General features: G+C 31.7%; 1 protein-coding gene across 4 annotated transcripts in view; it reads left to right on the top strand.

The window, feature by feature from the left end:
* LOC108910797 (cAMP-specific 3',5'-cyclic phosphodiesterase, isoforms N/G) overlaps positions 1–22,697 on the top strand; it is a 311,572-nt gene extending 288,875 nt beyond the window's left edge. For 3 of the 4 annotated variants that reach the window (XM_018715522.2, XM_018715523.1, XM_018715524.2), the window contains 2 exons: positions 20,182–20,275; positions 21,033–22,697. In XM_018715522.2, the coding sequence (XP_018571038.1) occupies positions 20,182–20,275; positions 21,033–22,309 (1,371 nt within the window). In that variant the 3' untranslated portion in view covers positions 22,310–22,697. Of the gene's footprint in view, positions 1–18,672; positions 19,028–20,181; positions 20,276–21,032 lie in introns of those variants that run through there. The other variant, XM_018715525.1, reaches the window with a different exon arrangement.
* The last annotated feature ends 246 nt before the right edge of the window (positions 22,698–22,943 follow it).

Raw genomic sequence — 22,943 nt, 5'->3', positions numbered from 1 at the left:
ATTCATAAAGTAAACTGAATACCCACAGCGTCATAGAAATATTTGATTTACCAGAACTAAATGGAAAAGCCTTACTGGATGGTATTTTGCAGTACATATTTATAGTATTAGTAAAAGTAAATTGTTTGCCAAGTTAAATACTGAGCACGCTAAGAGATTTTTTGTTAAATCACATCTAATCCTTATGATTTATTACGATGCAAATAAAATACCTAGCACATTTGCTGGTGTATAAAAATATCTATATTTGTTTAACTGTTGGGTATACTTTGGACTCTCAACTGCGTAGATTTATATCATTTTTATAACGTTTCTAAAATAAATAAATCTTTTTTATATGGTTTGGTTCCATTTTGTCTGTCTTGCTCATTTTATCACACAGTTATCACAGTTAGTTACTATCAAAAATGTCATCTTTCAAAGTACAACTAGGTACATTATTATTTGTTACTGGAACAAAGAATACAACCGAAACAATATGTTTTACGGTTACACTTATTTTCAATATTCTGCATGCGTTTGAATTAAGAAATAACAAACGGTAACGGTGAACATGGGATGATATATCCACGGTTCAAATATTTTCCTGTTTTATATTGACTGAAAAAATAACAAAACTCATATTGAAATTCAGCTGAGAGTTTGTATGTATGGCCGACAGCACGCCAAAGTAACATGAACAAGAGAATTTCCATAAAATAATACTGTTTCAGAAAATTTAGATTACATCAAAGAATGTCATAGTTATTCAGATATTTTTACAAAATTCTCCACAAATAATGTTTACATGGGTGTCCATGTTTGTCCATGTTTTTCGTGATGTTTCTATGCGAAAAATTAAAGGAATCGGTATATTTTAAATGGATTTAATTGTTCTATCATTGTCTTACTAGAAGTGCGATTTCTTGTATATAAAATCAGCCAGCTCAATGAATTTCATAGGAAGAACTATAAATCTAGTACAAAATAATAACCATGATTTTGTATTTACATATCAGTTAATTACAGGTACATTAATTAGTCGAATATAAACATACAAAATTTTGTTTGCATTTCCCCTTGCTTTTATTGCAAATAGCCTATGTTTAATAACAAATCAGTCGATCTATTTTATTGGAATATTTCTTGTTTTCCTGTAATCAATTTTTCCCAGAACCAATATCAAAACATTTTATCAAAATAAAAATCCCGTTTCCATAAACACACAATGTATTATGTTACAAGAACATCCTTCTGTGCTAAAATAAGTATCCCGTGCCATTTCGTTAAAGGGGATGTACAGGCTGGTCCATTTTCGATGGGAATTCAGGGTATTTCAGAAACTACTAAAGATATGATAAATCTGACACCACGTTCTCGAGCTCGATTTTCATGGCAAACTCGACTGTCAGATCAGAAATTTGCTATCTTCATTTGTGTCAAAGAATTAGTCTTGAGCAGTTTTCACTTTAACTCTAACTTATTTAACAGCTGAGATACAGACATGTTCAAAAGTGTCACAATAACGAGAAACGCCCTGTAACTCAGAAACAAATGAAGATAGCAAATTTCTGATTTGACAGTCGAGTTTGCCATAAAAATCGAGCTCGAGAACATGGTGTCAAATTTATCATATCTTTAGTAGTTTCTGAGATACCCTGAAATCCCATCGAAAATGGACCAACATGAACATAACAGAAAAAAAGGTCTATGGTTTTATGTTTACAAAAAGCTAATTTAGTATTATGCCAATAACAGAACATTTGTTTTCCGAGGACAATATTTTTCATTTTGTATTCACTGTAGAAATAACATCCAAAACTTCTACTAGATAAAAATATTAAAAAATAATCTTTTTTTGTGACGGGAAAAACGTTTGACATTTATATCTCTTTTGACAGGTAAAAAAATGTCACTTTTTATGAAATTACTTTTTTCCCGAATATGTACACATAAGAACACGGAAATATTTAATTTTAGAATATTTTATTATACAAAACTTAAATTTCCTTAATTAATGTCAAAAATACAGTTGTTAAATGTGCTGCAGTGGAATTTTCTTGAGTTGGAATCATATTTCTGCCATGGACACAACTGCTGTTGATGGTCCTAGTCGCAAATTAGATATTATTTCATCTAATGCACTGCCACACGTTCCAAAACACTTATTAGATATTTCTGTCCTATGCGCCACCGATTTATCGACATACCCTTCAGCGACCGTTGATGACTTCCGACCACCATGTTTCTTTAGTGTCATCAAGTCTCGTCCAGATTTAACTAAAAGTGTAGCAGACGATCTTCGAAATGCATGACTTGTATATGACTTAGCATTTTCAAACAGAAGAAAATTGGCTATTGTTTTAGGTATCTAATAAAATACGAGTAGATTTCTACCAACAACCTGATTGAAACATTTTCCGTTACGTTATGCATAAAATAGGCGGCGATCCTTTGATGCTGCTGGACGAAGGACATTCTGTAAAATTTAATATATTTTTCAGTAACTATAAATCTTCTGATTACATCATTATTTGTTTGCTTAAGTTTCACAATTAATAACGTTCCCGAATCTTGAATATCATCTAATGTGACCTGTCTGATTTCACAAATTCGACAAGCTCCTGCAATCCCAAATACAAGTACTTGCAAAAATCTCAGATTTCTTGGGCACGTAACCTTTCCTATTTTGCTTCAAAAATGTAATCAGTTTGCAATATTTTGAAATGTCTACATTAATATTGGATTGTAACGTGCCGTTAATCATTGAATAATTCGACCACACTGTTGATGGCTTTTATTGTTGCACCAATTCCGAAAAATAAGCCAATAACACCGTCTCCGGGAAAAAAGTCCTTTTCGCCTTCCAATGTCCATTTTTGAACGTTGAATATTCAAAATAACTAATAAATAACTCAAGCTCGCAATATTTTAATCCCAATCAAAGAATTAAATTGACAGATACTTGATTACTTTAAAGGTTTCCTTAGCAACACAGATCCTATGCACAGACCTTATTCTATAAGGTCTAAGGTCCAATGCCGCTATAAGTACAACAGCCTACCACTTTAAAACTTCAAATCTTTTCGGACTTTAACATATTGTAATATGTTTTTCTCAATATTAAATCGCCGTTTTTCCCGTCACAGAAAAAAATAACGTATTATACATGGGTAAAAATATTAGATTCTAACTCTCTGTGTTTTGTCTCCCTCCGCTTCTTGTCTATTATAACTATTTTTCTTAATCTAATTTTTTTTTCATACCTAGTACTTAACTATAGAAGTATATGATTCTAAAGACAAATCTTATTCCATTAGCATATGTTTTAATTATTATATATATTAATAGAGTGCGTTTATAATTTCCTTAATCCTTTATTCATTATTGTAAATGTTCTATCGCACATTCACTTTTTCGACTACTTAAAATTATAGTAACTTTAAAATGTTGTTCATTGAAGTGATTCATTTCAAAAGTAAGTACCAAAGATATTATTTCACGACTATTAAAATGGGTAAACACTTATGGGTGTAAATGTAATAAAGTGACAATAACTATTTTGAAATTGTTTGTGCTTTATTATTTATCTAAATTTCTAGGCACTATTCCCATGGCAACAAAAAAAAAAATTGTTTTTCATTAAAAAGAAAAATTAGTTGTAAGTATTTACGCAATATATTTTTCGATGGAATATTCACAAAGTTCTAATTGTTTATAAGTACAAAAATTCGACCAATGTTTAAACAAGCGCCAGAGCTCTCCTAATTGACGGATTCGAATTTTTCAAAAAAGTTTGAAAGCTTGAGAGCCCTTCTATATGTGATTAAATTTTCAAGTATCTAAGGGCCTTGGTTTTTGCTGTGCAAAATTTTGAAATTTTGCAATTTTTTTTTCAAAATCTGGATTGCAAAATTATTATGCAAAATCTGTCGAACCGATTTTGATAAAATTTGGTGTGATAATTCTACATAACCTGAAGTTTTTTTGAGCCAAGTATAAAGGTCCTATACCCAATTTAAATACCCCAAAAAAATTATTAAAAAAGTATTGTTTTTTAACCCCATTTTTGCAATTTTTTTCCTCTTCCATTTTTGCCTAAAATAAACTCTTGAAAAGATACATAATTAAATAGGAAGAAAAATATGACATTTTTCGAAATTCTTTAACATATTGTGCCGCCAAAAGTTAAGCCCACGTTTTTTTTATGCGCATAGAAAAATTTTCATTTCTAGTGATATTTGAAAGCCAAAAAGCCAAAAATCTCCGTAGATATACGACTCACCCAAACCAACCGCCTAGTCTATTTAAGATTTAGTTCGATGAAATTTGTAATGTTCGTAATTCTACATTTTTGACAGTAACTGTTTTTTTCTTAGACCTGAAACAATAATATACCTGACTTGCAAAACAGTATTTTGCTAAGTGACCTACGTCCCAGTCTTAGTGAATTTGCATAAACATTGATTTTGCATCAATTTAAAATAGCCCAGGTTTAATAGAGAGAATGTCTATTGTTTAAATTGTCTAGACATTTACACCAAGTATTATTTTTAAATTAGGATTAGATAATCCTAATAAGCCAACTAAGCAAATAACTCCTATAAGCAAACTAATTTGAAAAGAGGCTCGGATATCTCTGGTAAAAAAAAATGGTTTTCAGTTGTACAAGGTATATTCATTATTTAAAATCCAAGTTGTTGTTTGAGCAGGAACTTTGTCTCGTATTTAAGGTTTTCATTTAATAAGTTTTCTTGAAAAAAATAATTAATCCTTAACTTTATACTCAGGCTGCTCACGTTACATAATTACCAAACTTACCTACAAATCTGTGAAACAAGATCACTAACGAATAACATGTTAGTCGTGGGAGGCTTTACATCCCACGGAATAATTCCCAATTATAATGTAGTGAAGCCTTAATTTTGCATCTGCTTTTACGTATTCTCATTATTTTGTACTGCCTATACAAACATATATTTATAAAACAATTTTAAAATTATGGTATTTCCAAATATCTCTAAAACTCGTTTTCCTTTAGGAGAGTTTACTTGTTTACAGCAATATTTTACAAATAAATAGCTTGTTAGGAATCCAACGCAAATTAAAGTTTCATACATGCGAATATTACATAACTTTTATTACATTGGATATATTTGAATCCCTTGACTTTATTGCAGAAAAGAAGCACCGATTTTATTAAAACTTGGAGATGCTCCATATATTCTTGTTAGACAACGTATCTTTACTGACAAATGTTATTCTTTAATAAGTTGATTGAAAATCAGTATATTCATGTTCATGTTCTAAATGGTTTGTTTATAAACACCAACGGGCAAATTACTTTTGATACAAAAATAATAAGTATATTTACTAATATATTTTACGTGGACTGGCATCTTAAAACCATCTAAGCGCACAGAAAAAGTAAACAAGCAAAACAAAATGTTACATACATGATATGTAACACATGTAGATATCTAACCTAACCAATTTAAACTGCGCTCAAACTAATGATTCAAGTAGCTGAAGAAACACCCACAAAAAATTAAATAAACGAAGCATTTTGATTGACAAGAACTTCTTGATAAATCCTACTAAAAGTCGCCCTTACAGGTCCAAAAAGCTCCAAAAGCAGTCAAATATTTCAGTACATGTCCGAAAATATCAAACCTGTCCCCAAGCCATCTATACACCGCGAAAAAGTCGATATTTTCATCAAAATTTCGGATTCAACCGCCTAAGCTGATCAGAAAGCCCAAAGCACACCGCCTAAGACTATTGCGAATCATCAAGAAAATTACTGATACGTATTTCGAATACCAGGGGAAATCAGATAGAAATTTACAGAAACTGCTCAATGGTCGCAAACACACCTTGTAGTGCGATGTAGCTGACAGCAAAAGCCTAGCCGCCTTCGATGACGAGTCGAAATCGCCTAAGAAAAAGCACAAAATCCTTCCGTTCCAAATGGACTCGAAATACAAAAATTTGACGGAATCATCAAGGAGTGTGTGAATTTCAACCCTGGACATTTGGTATTATCGCGTGAAGTACCAATGGTGAAGACGGAATAAGACAATATTCCAGTAACAGAGTCCACAATTCCTTTTTCTCACCACCACGTGGATCATCCAGTAAGATATTTGGTATTTTGTAATAAAATTATAGAAATAACCTTTTACAGAGGACGCGTAGGTATGGAACACCTTCATATAATAAATTATTACCACACCACAGACCATCTATGTATCGGCTTGATTGAAACATGATAATAAAGTGTCACGAATACGTGTTCTTATGCAAAGCTTGGCTTAATTATTAGTCCTTGTTTTCATATTGTTTTGAACTTATGTTAGACGTAATTTTGTGAATGCGTTAATATAGAGATCACAAGCTATACGCTTGTAAACAAGCGTTTGTCACGTAGCATCTATTAGTTAAATAGTAAACTAGACTTGGGAAATATTTTCAAATCCTGGGTAACAAACACTCATGATCCACATGCATTCTTAATTGTTTATGATTTTGATTAAATCAATATTCCGTTTATAATGTGCACAGAAATGTGGTACTGAATTTTGAAAAACATTTCACATCAGTATACGTCTGTGTAATATGATTAGATTTTTTTGTTTCTTATTTGAGCATAAAATTACCATGTGCCGAGAAATGTAGGTAACTAACGTTCATGGAAAACAGTTTACGTGGGTTCTAAGTAATGTTTTTTGCATATTGTGGATCTTTATCATGCAGTGAGGTAAAACCCTTTTAAACAAAATATGAGTCAAAAAAATACAGGAGACCACAGTAGTTTCTTGTTATTTTTACCTTGTTGGTACCCCCAATCTTTGGCAACATTGAAATCATGTGTTTAAGTTATCTAATTGTAACCTAAATTTTTTAATTGTATAGATTACTGAAAGTTATAAAATGTCATATAATACTATTCGCCTTGGAGATGATTTATGGACTGTTTGCAAAACGAGATGGTTTAATAAGGTTAAATTTTATTGCAAAATACATATGTTTCTTAAATTTTATTTCTCTGTTTCAAGTTCATGTTAAAATTAGCTGTTATTTTAAAATTTAAACAAACACAATTTATTAAAATAGACACCCACCCATAAATTGGAAGAACCAAAATGACAAGTCACTTTTTCTAGTCTAAATTTGTTATTTGTCTGTCAAAGATATGATTTTCAACAATGAGATTACTGGTTTCGCAGTAATAAATGACAATAATTTTTTCAATTTTGCAAAAGCGTATGTACTGCTCATCTCGAATAAGTTTTATTTATTTACATTTATACCATGTGCAAGAAAAGTATAAAATTTGAATTCCTAAATTCCTAAAACTATAAATTCCTAAAACTTTGAATTTCTGATTTCCGAAAACTTAATTAGATTTTGTTTGAATTAATTATAGTTCGTTCGAATTCCTAAAACTTTGGAAAAGATAAAAAAGAGTCTTTAAAATGCACAATCAACGTAACCAGGGAAATATAATAAAACTCTATGCATTAGGAAATAATGAACTTGGTGCATATCTTTCTTCCTTACGTCACGCAAGTGTGTGGACATATATCCATACCTATTTTTAATTCAAGATATCGTTTTTGTCTGTTCATATAAAAAATATTAAAATTTTAATACGAGTATAAATAACAATCATTAGACAAAATATCATTAAAGTCTTTTTCAGTTTGGTGTCATTACCCTAAATCGCGTAAAGGTCAAGTTCACTAATTACATATTTAAGGTCGGAAGAAATGTAAACAAACATAAACATCCTTCAGTGAAATGGATACATTTGGGAACAGATGTCTTTTGCCTTGAAAACGAAAGTAGGAAATAAACAACAACAATAATAGCAGCCATTAATGCTGCTTCCTGATTTGTTATATCTAAACAAAAAATTATTAAATTAAAAAAATTTAAATTTTCTCAGTACAATGTGGTGATATTTTTTGTGGAATGATTTTTAGTGAAATCACGTTAGGGAAGCTATTATGGAAACTCTGATAACATAGCACCCTTTAAATATTCGTTGAGATAGAATTCCAAGAAAATAATGAGCCAGTAAAGTTCTGTTATCGGAACTACTGTAACAATTTACCATGGCAGGGGCGTACATTGAAATTTTCTGCGTTATTTTCAGAATGTATAGGTATACAAAGTAGATTTTAAGAATTAAAATGTGTTTTTATTTCTTTTATAGTACAATAGAGTACAAATAATAAATAAACTAGAAGATAATACAATTATAAACAGGCTGCTACAAAAAAATTAATATACGAAGAAACATGTATTGCGGTATGCACTGCAAGCTGTCACAGTGAACGCCAGGCCGCCGATGTCTTTCTACCTCGGGTGTCGAATGCGGTTAATTCCAAGAACGCAGGGGTAATCCCAGAAAATATCGGTATATATCACAAGTTTAATTAATTTATAGTTTTCAGTAATTTTTTTAAGCTTATAATTTAAAAAAATATAATTTTTTTACTACAGAAATTTAAAGTTTAAAGTACTTGAAAATACAAAATCAACATTAAGAGTTTTTAAAGTCACTGTTACCTTTTGGCAGCCATCTTATATTAATATTCAAATCTCAAAAAATTACAGAGCTATGAATCGATTAAACTTGAGATACGGGGTTGCTGAATTAAGCAAGTCGCGAAATGACACCATTACTATAGATTCTGTAGTTTCATCGTAACACCCTGTATATAACGAATGGTGTTCCGAATTAAAAAAAATAATCAAAGCATGATATTAGACTTGTTACAACGCCAACGTAACGAATGAAGCAGTCGAAGAAATTGCACAACGTATAATTGAAATTCAATTCAACATTAAGTATTATTTACCCAAAACCATATTATTCTAAATATTCTAAACTTACCTAGGCATTGTTTAAATATTGTGGACGACACCCTTCCTATATTTCAGATATTCTTTCAGTACTTAACAAAACATCATATTTCAAAGTAGTCAGTTTAATTTAAAAATATGTATTTCAATTGAATCATTTGTATTCCAGTATTTGTCAAAAGGATACCAGAGGGATTTTAAGATATATACCTTTAACAAGAATTTTTATTGTTAATTGGTTGTAGGTACTGTCTTATTGTTAGTGTATCAGTCTGAAATGCTATCAAAATTTAATTTTGGTATTCCATTATTATGGTTCGTACAATAAAATTGAAAACTATTCATCACTTACAAATTAATAACTACTGAAATACATTTGATGTTTTCTAAAATACGAATGAAAAATGATTTGCGTTTTTTGTAATAAGTATGTACATACATAATATAACAAAAGTTCTCTGAAATCAATTAACAACATCACTTAGTATCAATTTAGGACGTTATCATTTTTGAAGTGTAACACACTATTCTAAAATGTGAACATCCCAAATTTTTACTAGGTTTACCGTTTCCTAAATACATCTGGAAAAAGTAGTACAACGATTTAAACTGTCACACCACATCAATATTTAATCACACGCAGCTAGATATACTTCATGGACTAGAATTATCAGAAATATAATTTTATAGACTCTGAATGCTTTATATGAAGTTAGCTTGAAAAAACGTAATAAAAGATTAAGATATACCGAGTGTGCAATATTGATAACGCATGTATTGGGGTCTCAAAACCTGTAAGAAATAGATAACGCTTAAACAAAGTTTTTTGGACTATCCAACACTTAATGGCGATTTAGTTTAATTTCTATTAGAACTAATCTTAGTTCTCATGATACCTATGTATTTTTCTTCCTTTTCTCGCCTTTTACTTTGCCCGCTTCCTCTTTGTGTTAAATATCAATGCTAAGTCAACTTAATTATTGACCTATATGTTCCTGTAATTGACAATGTTACTTGTGTCCATACTTCCATACTGTCCATACTAAGAAATTCATAGGCCAATCATGTTTGTTAATTTGTATATAACATGTCTATCGATTTTAGTAAAAACCTTATAGGTACATTCAAATTTATGAATAAAATAAGAGCATAATTTGTGACGATCAAATTTATAATATAATTGTAACAGCTCATGCATGTATTATAATTTTTTTATATTGAAACCTGTGATAATTGGGGGATTTGGAAATTAATTCATGCCCTAGCGATCAACCGAACTTGTGCTAGTTACTGATCATTAATCTGTACTTAATGGGCCCATATAATAAAAAAAAATGTATGGGCTAAAATTTTGTAAATGTAGTCACATTGTAGGTACTGGCAGTTTCGTTAATTTAAAATGCTATTGCATAGAGATATAAGAGATACTTGTATAAATTCAAGTAGAAAGATGTCTTATTTCTGGATACAAAACACCAATTTTATTTAGTGGGTTCTTGAAAAAATATTGATCTTTAGAAAAGAATAGACTTTCTTTACACGAAGACAAAATTTTGAATAGCAGCTGTTCGGTAATGATTTATTTTTTAAATTACGGGACTTCACATAAAAATAAAATATAATTAAAAATTGATCACAACAAAACCTTGATAAAAGTAGTGTCAGATATTGTCAAGAGCCGGAAGAATATAAAGAAATGATAACCCTTTTGATTCAAGAATAGAAATTTTGTTATTAATGCGCTGTAGTCAACAACATCATCTCATTATCTTGTCAACTCTAGAATAGAAAACAAAGTTGTGTAATCTTTCAAAGAAGATATACCGTTATTTTTTTTCTTTCACTCCTTTTTGCAAACGCTCAAAAAAAGTTATTTTACAGAACACTGTTGTTTTCTTACAACCGAATAAACTTACGAGAGATTTACTACATAAAGATATAAATAAACTGTAATAATAAAATAAAAAATTGGTAATCGTTTACGTCAATCGAATTTATTTTGAATTTGACGATAATATTTATACAGGCAATGTAATTTTAATCTTGTAATTAACAGGATTTAAAAGAAAAATATCATAAAATAAGTTTTACTATGTGTCAAAAAATAAGCAAAAGTTATTGATTATATTAATAGCTCTTAATGCAAAAACCGTATTCTACGTCTAAATATTAATCCTAGTCAATATTATGGTCAAATTAAAACGTCTAATGGAATATTAATGTTGTATTAGTTGCACCTCATGTCCTCTGAATCCATCTATTTTTGGATACCTATTTTATTACTTATTTATTTTCCCGAGAATCATTTATGTGAGATAATATATAATAGAAAAGGAATAATCCAAAATTAGAAATTATATAAATATATCTCGGCAACTCCTGAGGTTCCCCAGGGCTCCATATCGGGTCCTCTTCCAATTATAATTTATATTAGCGATATTGTTGTTGACCTGTTTGCTACTTACAGATATGAAAATGTATTGGCGAATGGGGTCTTTGAGAATTCAGAATAACTTGAATAAAATCAAAAAATAATATCTCAACAACAAACTTTCTTTCGTATACTCTAGTTACTTTTGGTATCCAATGAACGCATTGAAAATGTGCAGAAGAAATCTAAAATTTCTTTCCTATAAGCTGGATGATAGTTACTATCCTGTAGGGATACCCCAAAATGATATTCTCAGAAGATTTTCACTATTTAGTTTAGTGGATCATTGTAAGCAATAGTAAATTAAGAAAAGTAAACAAATATCTAAATAAGTACTAGTCCTTCACTAGGATATAATTTCCTCGTACAAATTGTATACGCTCTTCCTTTTTGAAGTAAGAAAAAATGTTGGTAAAATTACTTACGTCCAAATTGAAAATAATGTAGCAAAGCATAGTACCCAGTCACAATTCTTGTACTTTGTTGCCTAATAGCTATTTTAAAATTCCTTGAAAAAGCCAACGTAATGCGATCTCATATTACAAAATAATAATAAATTGGTCAAATTAATCTTATCTCAATCTGAGGTCAAACACCATCTATATAAAATGTATCAAAGTCCCTTCCTGTATTCAATAACCAGAATTTTATTTCAGTTTATCAATTTGTCCATTATAGTATGTCGTGGCAGAATAAATGTTTCAATAGTTAAATTAAAGGTAACAATTAAGCCATACTAGAAAAGGTCGACGACCAGATACTATTTTTAGTTGAAGCTGAAAACGACGACGGAGTCACGGGACAAAGTTGAGCATATTTATAAATTATTATCGAACATATTAAATCGTATGGAATTCATGCCTAAAGTAGACGACATATTACTTAACCATCTACCAACAGAAACACACATAATTTCAATCCTTATCCTCAACTTTTTCAAAACTCTTAATAATGTAAAAATAAAATGTAAAGCAATTTAAAATAATTTATTTTGTGATACCAAAAAATCTTATTGCACTTTGGATGCTGTAAATCATATCTTTTTTCTGGGTTGTAGGTTACGATTCCAAGTTAAACTTGAAGATTACATACTACCAATAAAATTCAAACTATACGATTTGGATAAAAAATGTATGAAAACATTTTAATTACATTAAATACGTATTTCTATACCTTGGGCAGTTACTATGCTCCTATTTAAGGCTACTTTAATAGAACCAGTAATCAATGTTCCAATAAATTTTATTGTTATCAATAATTATCAGACTAATAGTCATTGGTGGTATGATATCATATGACTCATTCTACGTAATAAGTCATTACTTTATGAAATACATATTACAATTGTCTGAAATTATTTTGATATTTTTTAACACAAAACCATAGTTTGATATCAAATCAAGATCAAATTTAAGATTCAGTTATCTACTTGAGATTACTGAATATTAAACCTTAAATCTTTCGTTCAAACCTTAAGTAATGGTCTTTTTAAATTTGCCTCGCTTAGTCCTTGAACTTAAAAATTTTAGGTCAACGCTCTGTCTCTAGTGATTAGGAAATCACCATATAATTTAGTGCTAACAGAGAAACGATGCTCTATAATACTGTGAATCCCATTTATATAGGAAATTATCAGGAAACTTGAGTTTTATATATTTTTCTGAATGTAAGTTTAGTATAGCCATGCATTATGTTACAATTCGTCGATACAGACTTTAAAGTTGGTACATCGTATTTTCGGTTGCTGATTTATATAGATCGCCTGCAGTAGAAATTGTCTGGTGAAGTTTTTCCTTTTTTTTTTTGGAATGAGTGGTTAAAAATCCAAAACCGTCGACAATATCCTAAGCACTGTTAATAGCAGGATATACATAAAACATGTATGGTTTATTAAAGTTTTGCACAAATTGATCCTTATTTGAGTAAAATAAGACTAATACATCTACTACGTTCCTGTAATAGTTGAGAAGTTGAAGCAACATAATTGCCTTTTAAATATGGTTAGGTCTTGTTAAAAATTTGAAATTTGAAGTCTATATCTTTAACTGCTCTTGACCAAATGATCAAATCTGTCACGCTCAATCTTTGAAAATCCTTAAAAATCGTTTTCTTCTTATTCTCATATCTGTGGTTTGGTTGTGGTTGAATAGATTCAAGTCCCATAGCACCACAGCCTTATCAGTCCTATGGTGCGTCTCACTATTAAATCCTAATCAGCTTCCTTGCCGACACTTCTCACAACTCCTTGGGTTCCAGAAAAGATTTTCCCAGGAGCATAATTCTACTACGTGCAAATCTTGGGGCACTCGCTCAGGATATGCAGAGAAGCTTCATCCACCGAGTCACATCCTGAGCAGACCGGACTGTCTACCAGTTTTAGCTTGTATAAATGTTTCCTAAATGTGACATATATCCCCTCACTTTCTTGAGCCAAATTTTATTAAGCTCAGAATTCATTCGTGCTTTTCTGCCAAAGATAGCCCATAAGTTATTTCGTAGTAGTCTAGAAGCCTAGTATTTTATATGTTTTGACTCAGTCCATTTTCTCAGAGCCCCTCGACCACACTGGGAGATGTGTTGCACAAGAGCACCGGATCAATGAACTCTATTTCGGATCCCTTCCTAGCAAGTTTATCCAGTTTCTCATTTTCTTTAGTGCGTTGCCATACTAGTTTTGAACTTACCCTGTCCAAAGCCTTAATTACTGTTTGACTGCCGGAGAATATGTATATGAGTTTATGTTTATAACCTCTAGGTACATTCTCTACTAAACACGCCACTGTCGGGAATATGTCTGCTTGACATACAGTGGGAAACCTCCCTAGACTGTAGCTTGCACTCCATCTGGGTCTCAGTCCACATATTCCTGCACCCATCCCTCTAGATCTGTACACCATACCAGGTTCCACCTTGCCAGAGTAAGAATCGATTTAAGAAAACATGTTATATTTTCCATAAGCGTGAAAATTTTATTTAATACGGTCATGTTTAGATTTTGTATAAATATTTACAAATTATAGATATTATGTAACAAATGGAACACTTCCATTAAATTTATAGATCTAGAATCTATTCTATGAAGTTCTAGTTTTCGGGAATCCACAGTTTCCGGCGAAACCATACGTTCACACACTTTATATTTTGATCTTTAAAAATACATTTAGTGTTTATTTCTAATAAAAACGGTTTATATCACTTGCCAGCAATTAAGGGAATTACTCTGGCCTTTGGCCAAAAATCTCAAAAGTACAACAAAAATTGCGTCGGAATAACCATAGGTACGATTTCTCAGTTTATTAAAACAATGAACTAAGGAATTTATCAGCTAATATTATATATTTAGACATTTTTTTGTTCATAAGTGGAATACATACATCCACGTAATATAGATAATCATAATGTTAAATGACTAATCCTACTCTTAATTCTATAAGATAAGCTTATTCTTTTTTTATAACCTTTCTAGTTTATCTGCATATTTTAAGAGTTTATCAAAATATTTAGATAAGATATTAAAAATATTACCTAATTAGCAAATAAGTGCAAGATAAACTTCTAACTGTACTAAAATAAATTTTATTTGATATTTTTAATATTATCATTTTAAAATCAATACAGGTGTATAGTAAATAAAAAACACAATTTTTGGAGGATCTTAATATACTTGATTAAAATATATTTTAAGAATTAAATATCTAAACAATTTTATTAATTCAAGTACAAATTGTAAAAAACAAATATTTTTCGGTTTGCAAAACGACGTCACAGTATAGACATGATAATCCCAGATAAAGGAAATGTAATTTATTTTTCATTAGTAACACTTTTACGTAAACTGAAATGAGAAACTTACGTGTCCCTACGTACCAAATAAGGATAAATGTCTATACAATGTAATTAAAAAACTAAAATTTGGACTAGACGTTATACATAAGTGATAAGTGTCCACAACATGGAAAATGTATACAATTATAATTAGATAAGTTATTTTTTTTTGGGGGGGGGGTTATACATAATTATCAGTGAATTTTATAATTATTGGGTATTTTTTTCAAAATTTTCGACAAAACAGGAAAGGTACCTACCATTCCGATGTTTACATGTATACTCAAGTTTTTCGTAATCTTTCACTGCGAAAAATTAGGAGGATTCCTTCAACATTTTTATAAATAAATTTTCTTGTTCTATCATTGTCTTACTAAAAGTGCGATCTTTGTCTATAAAAAGCCAGCCTTAAGATTACAAAATTGCATTGTCCTTCACCCCAGATACCTTCATTTGTATATTTTTTCCTCAATTTCAAAATAGATATTTACAAAACAGTTAAGGAAATATAGTCTTTTAATACTTATTTATATTTGTACTACGAAAATATTAAATATGAGAATACAGGTGTCTTTTAAAGTAAAAAACATTTTTCAAATATCAGTTTTTACGGAAAACTCAAAGATAACGAGCATAAAAAACTTCTGAGCCTGCATAGAGGTATTTAAAATTATTGTAACTGCTTTCATTCATACAAACTATCGCTCGGAGTATTTACGACTCTCTTTTTTACGTTTTCTATGTATTCTCGTAATTCCTCCACTGCATTCACTTCAATCTTATACACCAAAAACTTTTCGTTTTGTAATCTCATAATATAAAAACGGTATAAATTACAATCTGTTGACCTAGGAGGTTGTGATATTGATCCTTTGCGGATTCTCCACCTATTGCATGGGAAATTCATTATTTAAATAATCCTTCACTTCATGTCTAAAGTAAGACTGAGGATTGTCGTAAATTCCACAAGGATTGTTTTACACTTGACATCACACCCACAAATAGTTCAAACAGAGTAAAAGTTGTCTCATCCTTCCTAGAAAAATGTTTGAAAAATTTGCATCTCGCACGTTCCGTTGCAAAGCCATTCAAAACTAGTATTTTAGGATGGATATGGATAGTTGTGGAGAGTAATTCAGAAGTACAGTTGTTTATAAAAATCCATTATTTAATTAACCATTAATTTACAAGCAGTGAGCATTTACAATTGATATTCGTTTACAATAAAAATGACAATTTAGTAACAAGTACAGAAAGGGTCAATTAAAGTACCACGAGAAAAAAAAAACACACTTCCATAATGCTTGGCTGCCTTGGCAATTTCTGTCAGTTTGTTGACATTAGAAAATTGGCAATTACAGAAAGTTACTTATTGGAAGTTATTGAATCCAATTTCAATGTTTTATAGAACGCATTATAACTTAATAAATTTTAAATAATTTCAATTACTTTTAGTTTTTTTAAGTTCATAATAATTATTATACCTATTATATTTTTTTATGATTTGCAACTATATGTCTGGTAATAGTTGTTGGATCTTTTTCAACAATGTGTAAAACATTTTTCTCGACCTGCACAGAAATCTCTAAAGAACACGGTCAGCATACAATTGCGATACTATGGCGACATTTTGATGACACTCTCCATGTATCAATACCATCACTACTGAAAATTTGGGCCATTTTAGACATTGAAATGTATTATATTTAAAACCCAAATCACTACTATTCCACGGTTTTCAAATGCCTGTTCCGCTGTGTTTAAGATTTTGAAAAATTTGTTTACTTTGTCGAGTTCTGTCAAAAGGAAAAACCCCAACTTAAAAAAGATACCCTGCATATTATAAGGAAAAGTTAAATTATTATCTTGCTATAAATATTTCATTCTACTTGTGTTCCAGAGTTATATTTGCTTCCATATTTCACATGGGACTGCTTTACAGCAAGTACCTAAGCATATTACAAATTAGAAGTTGTGGTATTTTCGAAATTCGTAATCTAGTAGGGAATTTCAGCTATCACGTTTAGGATATTTCAAGCATCACAAAACTTTGTGTTAAATAAAACAAAATATATGAAGGCGACACAGTTCCAATTGGGATATCAAGAAATTGTTATACAACAGAACACTGATGGGTACAAATATGAAAAAAGAGTTGTCAATAAAGTACTTTTAAATATTGTATAATAATAATATCGGTCGATGGTCGAGCTGTTCGAGGTGTCAATACTTGAATCGAAGTATGCTACGCCACGTAGGGGGCTCGATCCCTGCGGCTGCAAAATCAGCTATATTTGTAGAGAGGAATTAGGCACCCTCTCTGGGGGTATGGTAGGGCGGAAGAACGTTGGCTTGGGTCAATTTGAGAAACTGATACCTACCTGTGGGTGCTTCACCACCCCCCTAATTAATGAGGTTTTCCTCATTCCTGCACTGAATAATGGTTAGGGCTTATCAACGTAAGTCATTCCTGGGCGTACATGCAGCTTACTGGATAATAATATGCCGCCCCCTCTCCCGCACAAATCTCAAAGTTCTGGCGATTAGAATGAGGAGAATATTGATTTATATTATATTAACGATTTTTGTTAAAATCTAAACTCGTATAATAAATATAAAATTCCAATGATTTTATTGTTATATTACCAATAATTTCTTCTATTTACAATAAGTGACCTAATTTATTAACTAAAATATGCAGGAAGTATAATTTTATTAGATTTCGACTGTAAATTCCTTGAGGATCAATAAAACATAAATATTTGGGGTTTCTCATGGTTTAAGTATGTAGAATTGCTACTTCCAATGCCTAATCTGTACTTTAACTTTTTATATGTGTTATTAATTTTATCAGAAGTAGACGTTGCAATCAATTTTAAGGATGATGGCAGTAAATAATGTTTATTTTTCAACCCTGTGTCCTTTCCGACAGCATTTAATAATGACAAGCCTTAGTCAAGTTTTAGTCTTAACTTCAATAATTAAAAGTTTACTCCATATTATGCATAATAGTAATGATTACTATTTTTTCCTTAACCATCGGAAATGATTCAAACCTAGTAGGTATATTGTAATACTTCCAGTCCTTAGATGTTAAAACTAATTCATATTAACATAACAGAAAAAAACTGTTGTTACAATTATTATTCTTTAAAATCCAAGTATTCGCGCACTTATTCTCATATCGTCACAATCAAAAACAAATTTTATATAAACACCTTATTTTCTTAACAAGGAAAGCGGCAAATGTTACTACACCCTTATTTGTGGAAATTCTGGAAATACAAGTAAACAAAAACATTGCACGTACATGAAAAACAACGCCCAAAATTATTGGCACAATTTTAATTAGAATAATAATCTAAACAAATGATTCTGCGTAGATTTGGTCCACGATAAAATATATGATATGATAAGCAGAGCATACGAGCGATGTGACACACACAAACAGATTTCTGAGTCAAATTTTAGCCGGTAGTATAAACATTTCAGGATAAGCGGAAAAACGTAGTCGGCGGTATATTTAAGAAAACGCGCGTATCGCAGTTGGCAGTCACGGTCCGCTGTTCCACTGAACAACATACCGAGCTTTGGAATAGTATCTCGTAGTAAAACAAGTGCTCATCGCTTTCACTCGAGCCGATTTTGCTCACACATTGAAGTTTGTTTTCGTTAACTGTCTAGTTTAGTAAACTACTGGTGTTAATTTATAATTGATAATTAGTGCAATACTGGATTTTTAAAATGTTGACTTCGGATGAAAATCCGACCGCCCATAGAAGGGTTTTAAAAAAAGCGATATCCCAGGAAGAAGTTTTTGAGAGGGTGCCGCCAAATTCTGACAAGCTTTTTGAAAACCTGCCCTGGCTTAACATCATGGCTGACATTGCCCTCACGGCTGCCATAGCCGAAATTAAGGTACATTTTGAAAATTGTTTTGAAAAACTCTTTGTCAGCATTATGCTATGCGGAAATATACGCGCTTGAATTAACAAACAAATTTAAATTAATATTCTCATATCTACTTCAGTATTTCTTTTAGCTGATAAGTTATTTATTATTTGAAATTACCATATCAATGATTAAATTAATGAACATAAGCTATAGGTAACTTCTCTGACGTTGATACTGAGAAAGTAGGTATTCAGTAATTAGTTTGTCAGTCGAAACCGTAATTACCATTTTTGCTGTTTATAAATTAACTTACGAATCGTTTTAAAAGTTGCAAAACAAAAAAGATATTGCCCCGATAATAACATATCTACGTCATCAGTTGATATTTTCTTGTTCTTTCACATAATTCAATTTTATCAATAATGCAATTAATGCATATTCATTAATTGAGTTAACATTTAACTGTTCTATTAACAGTCGCATTTCAGTCTTCCACCCATGAAATATTACTAATTAGTAAGATAATTTATAGTTTTCTCGTATTTAATTAGCAAAACCACTCACGATAAATATTAGCATAAGAAACTAATTTGACCCCTATTGACGCCTATTCAGGCGACAATTTCATGTTTGTTTGTAGTTATGTAATTACAGTTATCTTGATCTATAATAATGTTTAAATAAATAAGAATGTTGCAGCTATTTGTTAATTGATAAAGGACTTTAGATTAAGGAGTTCACGAAAAAACAAGGGGATAATGGGTATTTAAAAATTGTTTAGATCTTATAAATAATCCCTTTAATACAAATTACGCAAATGCTTTTTGTTTTCCATATCCCTTAAAATTAATTGGTATTCTTAAATAATCCTTACTTTTACTGTCAATTATCTCACAGAGGGAACTGTCCTCATCAATATTAACAATTTAGTATCATCCAATAAGTATCCTTAATTTTAAACTCGGTGGGTTGTATGGATTAAAATTATACATCGATTCCATATCTGGCGATGTCAGATTGGAAACCTTTTACTAGACAAGCATTAGTATTTAACACATTTGCCTAATTAGTACAAACTGAAATGCCATATATAAAAATAACACAACATGAGTATAGCTATAAATAAAAAAATGTTTTATAAATTAGCGCGTATACTAATGCACTTTTTTTCTTTACAGTTTAAGCGTATGCTTAACAAGGAGTTGTCTCATTTCTCTGAATCAAGCAAATCTGGAAACCAAATATCGGAATACATCTGTTCTACTTTTCTTGGTAAGTTGACCTTCTTAAAACAGCATTATAGGGCGGTTTTAAGTCAAGAAGCACACACTCTACAGGTAATCTTGAGCCAAACACACGATTGAATTGAACAAAATATAATTAATACATTTATTCATCTATTAATACTAACTCCAGTAACTTGCTGTGATCATAAATTTAATAATTAAATTAATAATAATTTAAAAATAAAAAAGGTTATGATACTGATCGAAATTACTTAAAACAAACAATAACTACTAAAAAGATACTCTTATATTCCTTTAAGAAAACCTAGAAATATGTTGTAAATTAATTATTGGATGGGAGTGAGCGTATTGTTCCAGACAATGTTTATATTAAAAGCTATAGGCTTCTTTAGAGAAAGTTGAAAGTATTTTTTACCAAATCGATTTTATTATCAAACAAAACTATTGCTTTAATCAGAGACGCTATTGAGCAATAAAAAACGTCATATAAAATTGGAAAATACTAGTTCGCAGTTACAGGCAAAGATGTTTTCTTTTATTAACTTTGGATTAAGATATTATATTTGATCTCGTTAGCATATTTTAGTCTCAAGATTATTTGGTAGGCTGAGCTCCTACAATTAAGTACACCCTGTAGAAACCGCAGATGTTCAAGAGTTTCACTCAAATCTTTAGAATTATTTTCACTCTAAAATAATTTGAAAACACAAATTAATTCGGAGATGAAGTTAATTTTATTATCGAAGTATTTTGGTTTACTATAATGTATGTTTTGTTTACAGATAAACAGCAGGAGTTGGACATACCAACCCTGCGCACAGATGAAGCGGCCGAACCGCCAAAGGGGACCCAGCGCAAGGAGCGCCCCAGAGGTCCCCACACTACTATGTCACAGATATCCGGCGTCAATCGCAAGCCGCTGTGTCATACCAACTCATTCACTGGCGAAAAATTACCGTTGCACGGTGTAGAAACTCCTTACGAAGATGAATTAGGAAAATGTTTAATGGTTATAGACCACTGGGGTATTGATATTTTCCGCATAGGTGAACTAAGTAATGGAAGACCCTTGACCTGCGTAGCTTATACTACCTTTAGCAATAGAGACCTTCTCAAAGCAATGGGCATCCCATCTAAAACGTTCATCACTTTCATGATGACTCTAGAAGACCACTACGTTAAAGATAATCCCTTTCATAATTCACTCCATGCGGCCGATGTTACTCAAAGCACGCATGTCTTATTGAATACTCCGGCTCTGGAGTCTGTATTCACTCCTTTGGAGGTAACTGCAGCATTATTTGCTGCCTGCATCCACGACGTAGACCACCCTGGACTTACTAATCAATTTTTAATAAATTCTAGTTCCGAATTAGCATTAATGTACAATGATGAGAGTGTATTGGAAAATCATCATTTAGCAGTCGCTTTTAAACTACTTTCGAATGAAGGGTGTGATATCTTCTGCAATATGACCAAGAAGCAGAGGCAGACTCTGCGCAAGATGGTCATCGATATGGTTCTTAGTACTGACATGTCTAAACACATGAGTCTGCTGGCAGATTTAAAAACCATGGTGGAGACCAAGAAGGTGGCAGGTTCGGGTGTGCTGTTGCTGGACAACTACACAGACCGCATCCAAGTCTTAGAGAACCTGGTGCATTGCGCCGACTTAAGCAACCCCACCAAACCGCTGGCCCTGTACAGGCGCTGGGTGGATCTGCTCATGGAGGAATTCTTCCAGCAGGGAGACAAGGAGCGTGAAGCTAAGATGGATATTAGTCCTATGTGTGACCGACACTCTGCGACTATAGAAAAATCCCAAGTAGGTTTCATTGATTACATAGTACATCCTCTGTGGGAAACCTGGGCCGATCTAGTACACCCAGACGCGCAAGACATCCTCGACACCTTGGAGGAGAACCGCGATTGGTACCAGAGCGCCATCCCTCCCAGCCCGCCAGCAGAAGAAGTACCTGACCCGCAGCGCCCAGGCATTCGCTTCCAAGTCACCCTCGAGGAAGGCGAGGCCGAGTCCGAGGCCGAGGCTCCGATGTGACGGAGGCTGGTGGGCCTCTGCAGGAAGCTGACCGAGAAGGTGCAGCAATGGTGGCGCGTGCGGCAGTAGACGCTGGCGTCCTGTCTTTGTGTGCCACACCGCGCTGGCGCGGCGTTTGTTATGTTTGCATCGCTTGACTGAATCTTCGGGCTGAGACGCAGCCTGTCCCCGCAGTTCCTGGGAGTGTATCTTTAAATTATTATATTCTGTTTGGCCTTTCCACGACCCTTTTGTCATGCCTTACTTAGGAAGACACCGCCCCTACTGACTATACATCTGTACATAATTCATAATAATCTGTCGGTGTAATACTCAGCCCTGTGTATGTATAGGTACTATGTGTCATGTCAGCTATGTTACACACAAGTAAAGCTCTCTCCATTTTAAACATTGTTTTATTCATGTTTTTCCTTTTTTATTTACTAACTCACAAAATACGTTAAGAATTTGACAAATAGTTATTATTAAGGACAGTCTACAAAAATCCTGTGAAATAGTTGTTGTAAGAAATATTGAAAAAGTATCTCAATTTATTACAAAGTTGTAACACAATTTTTGACATACCAAAAAAAGCAAACAATAAAGCTACTTAACATTATTAACTAATCAGAGTTGACATGAGTTTCCATATCAC

Source organism: Anoplophora glabripennis, unplaced genomic scaffold (genome assembly GCF_000390285.2).
Source record: "Anoplophora glabripennis isolate ALB-LARVAE unplaced genomic scaffold, Agla_2.0 scaffold380, whole genome shotgun sequence".
Taxonomy (NCBI): Eukaryota; Metazoa; Arthropoda; class Insecta; order Coleoptera; family Cerambycidae; genus Anoplophora; species Anoplophora glabripennis.
This window is presented reverse-complemented; position numbering and strand designations above follow the sequence as displayed.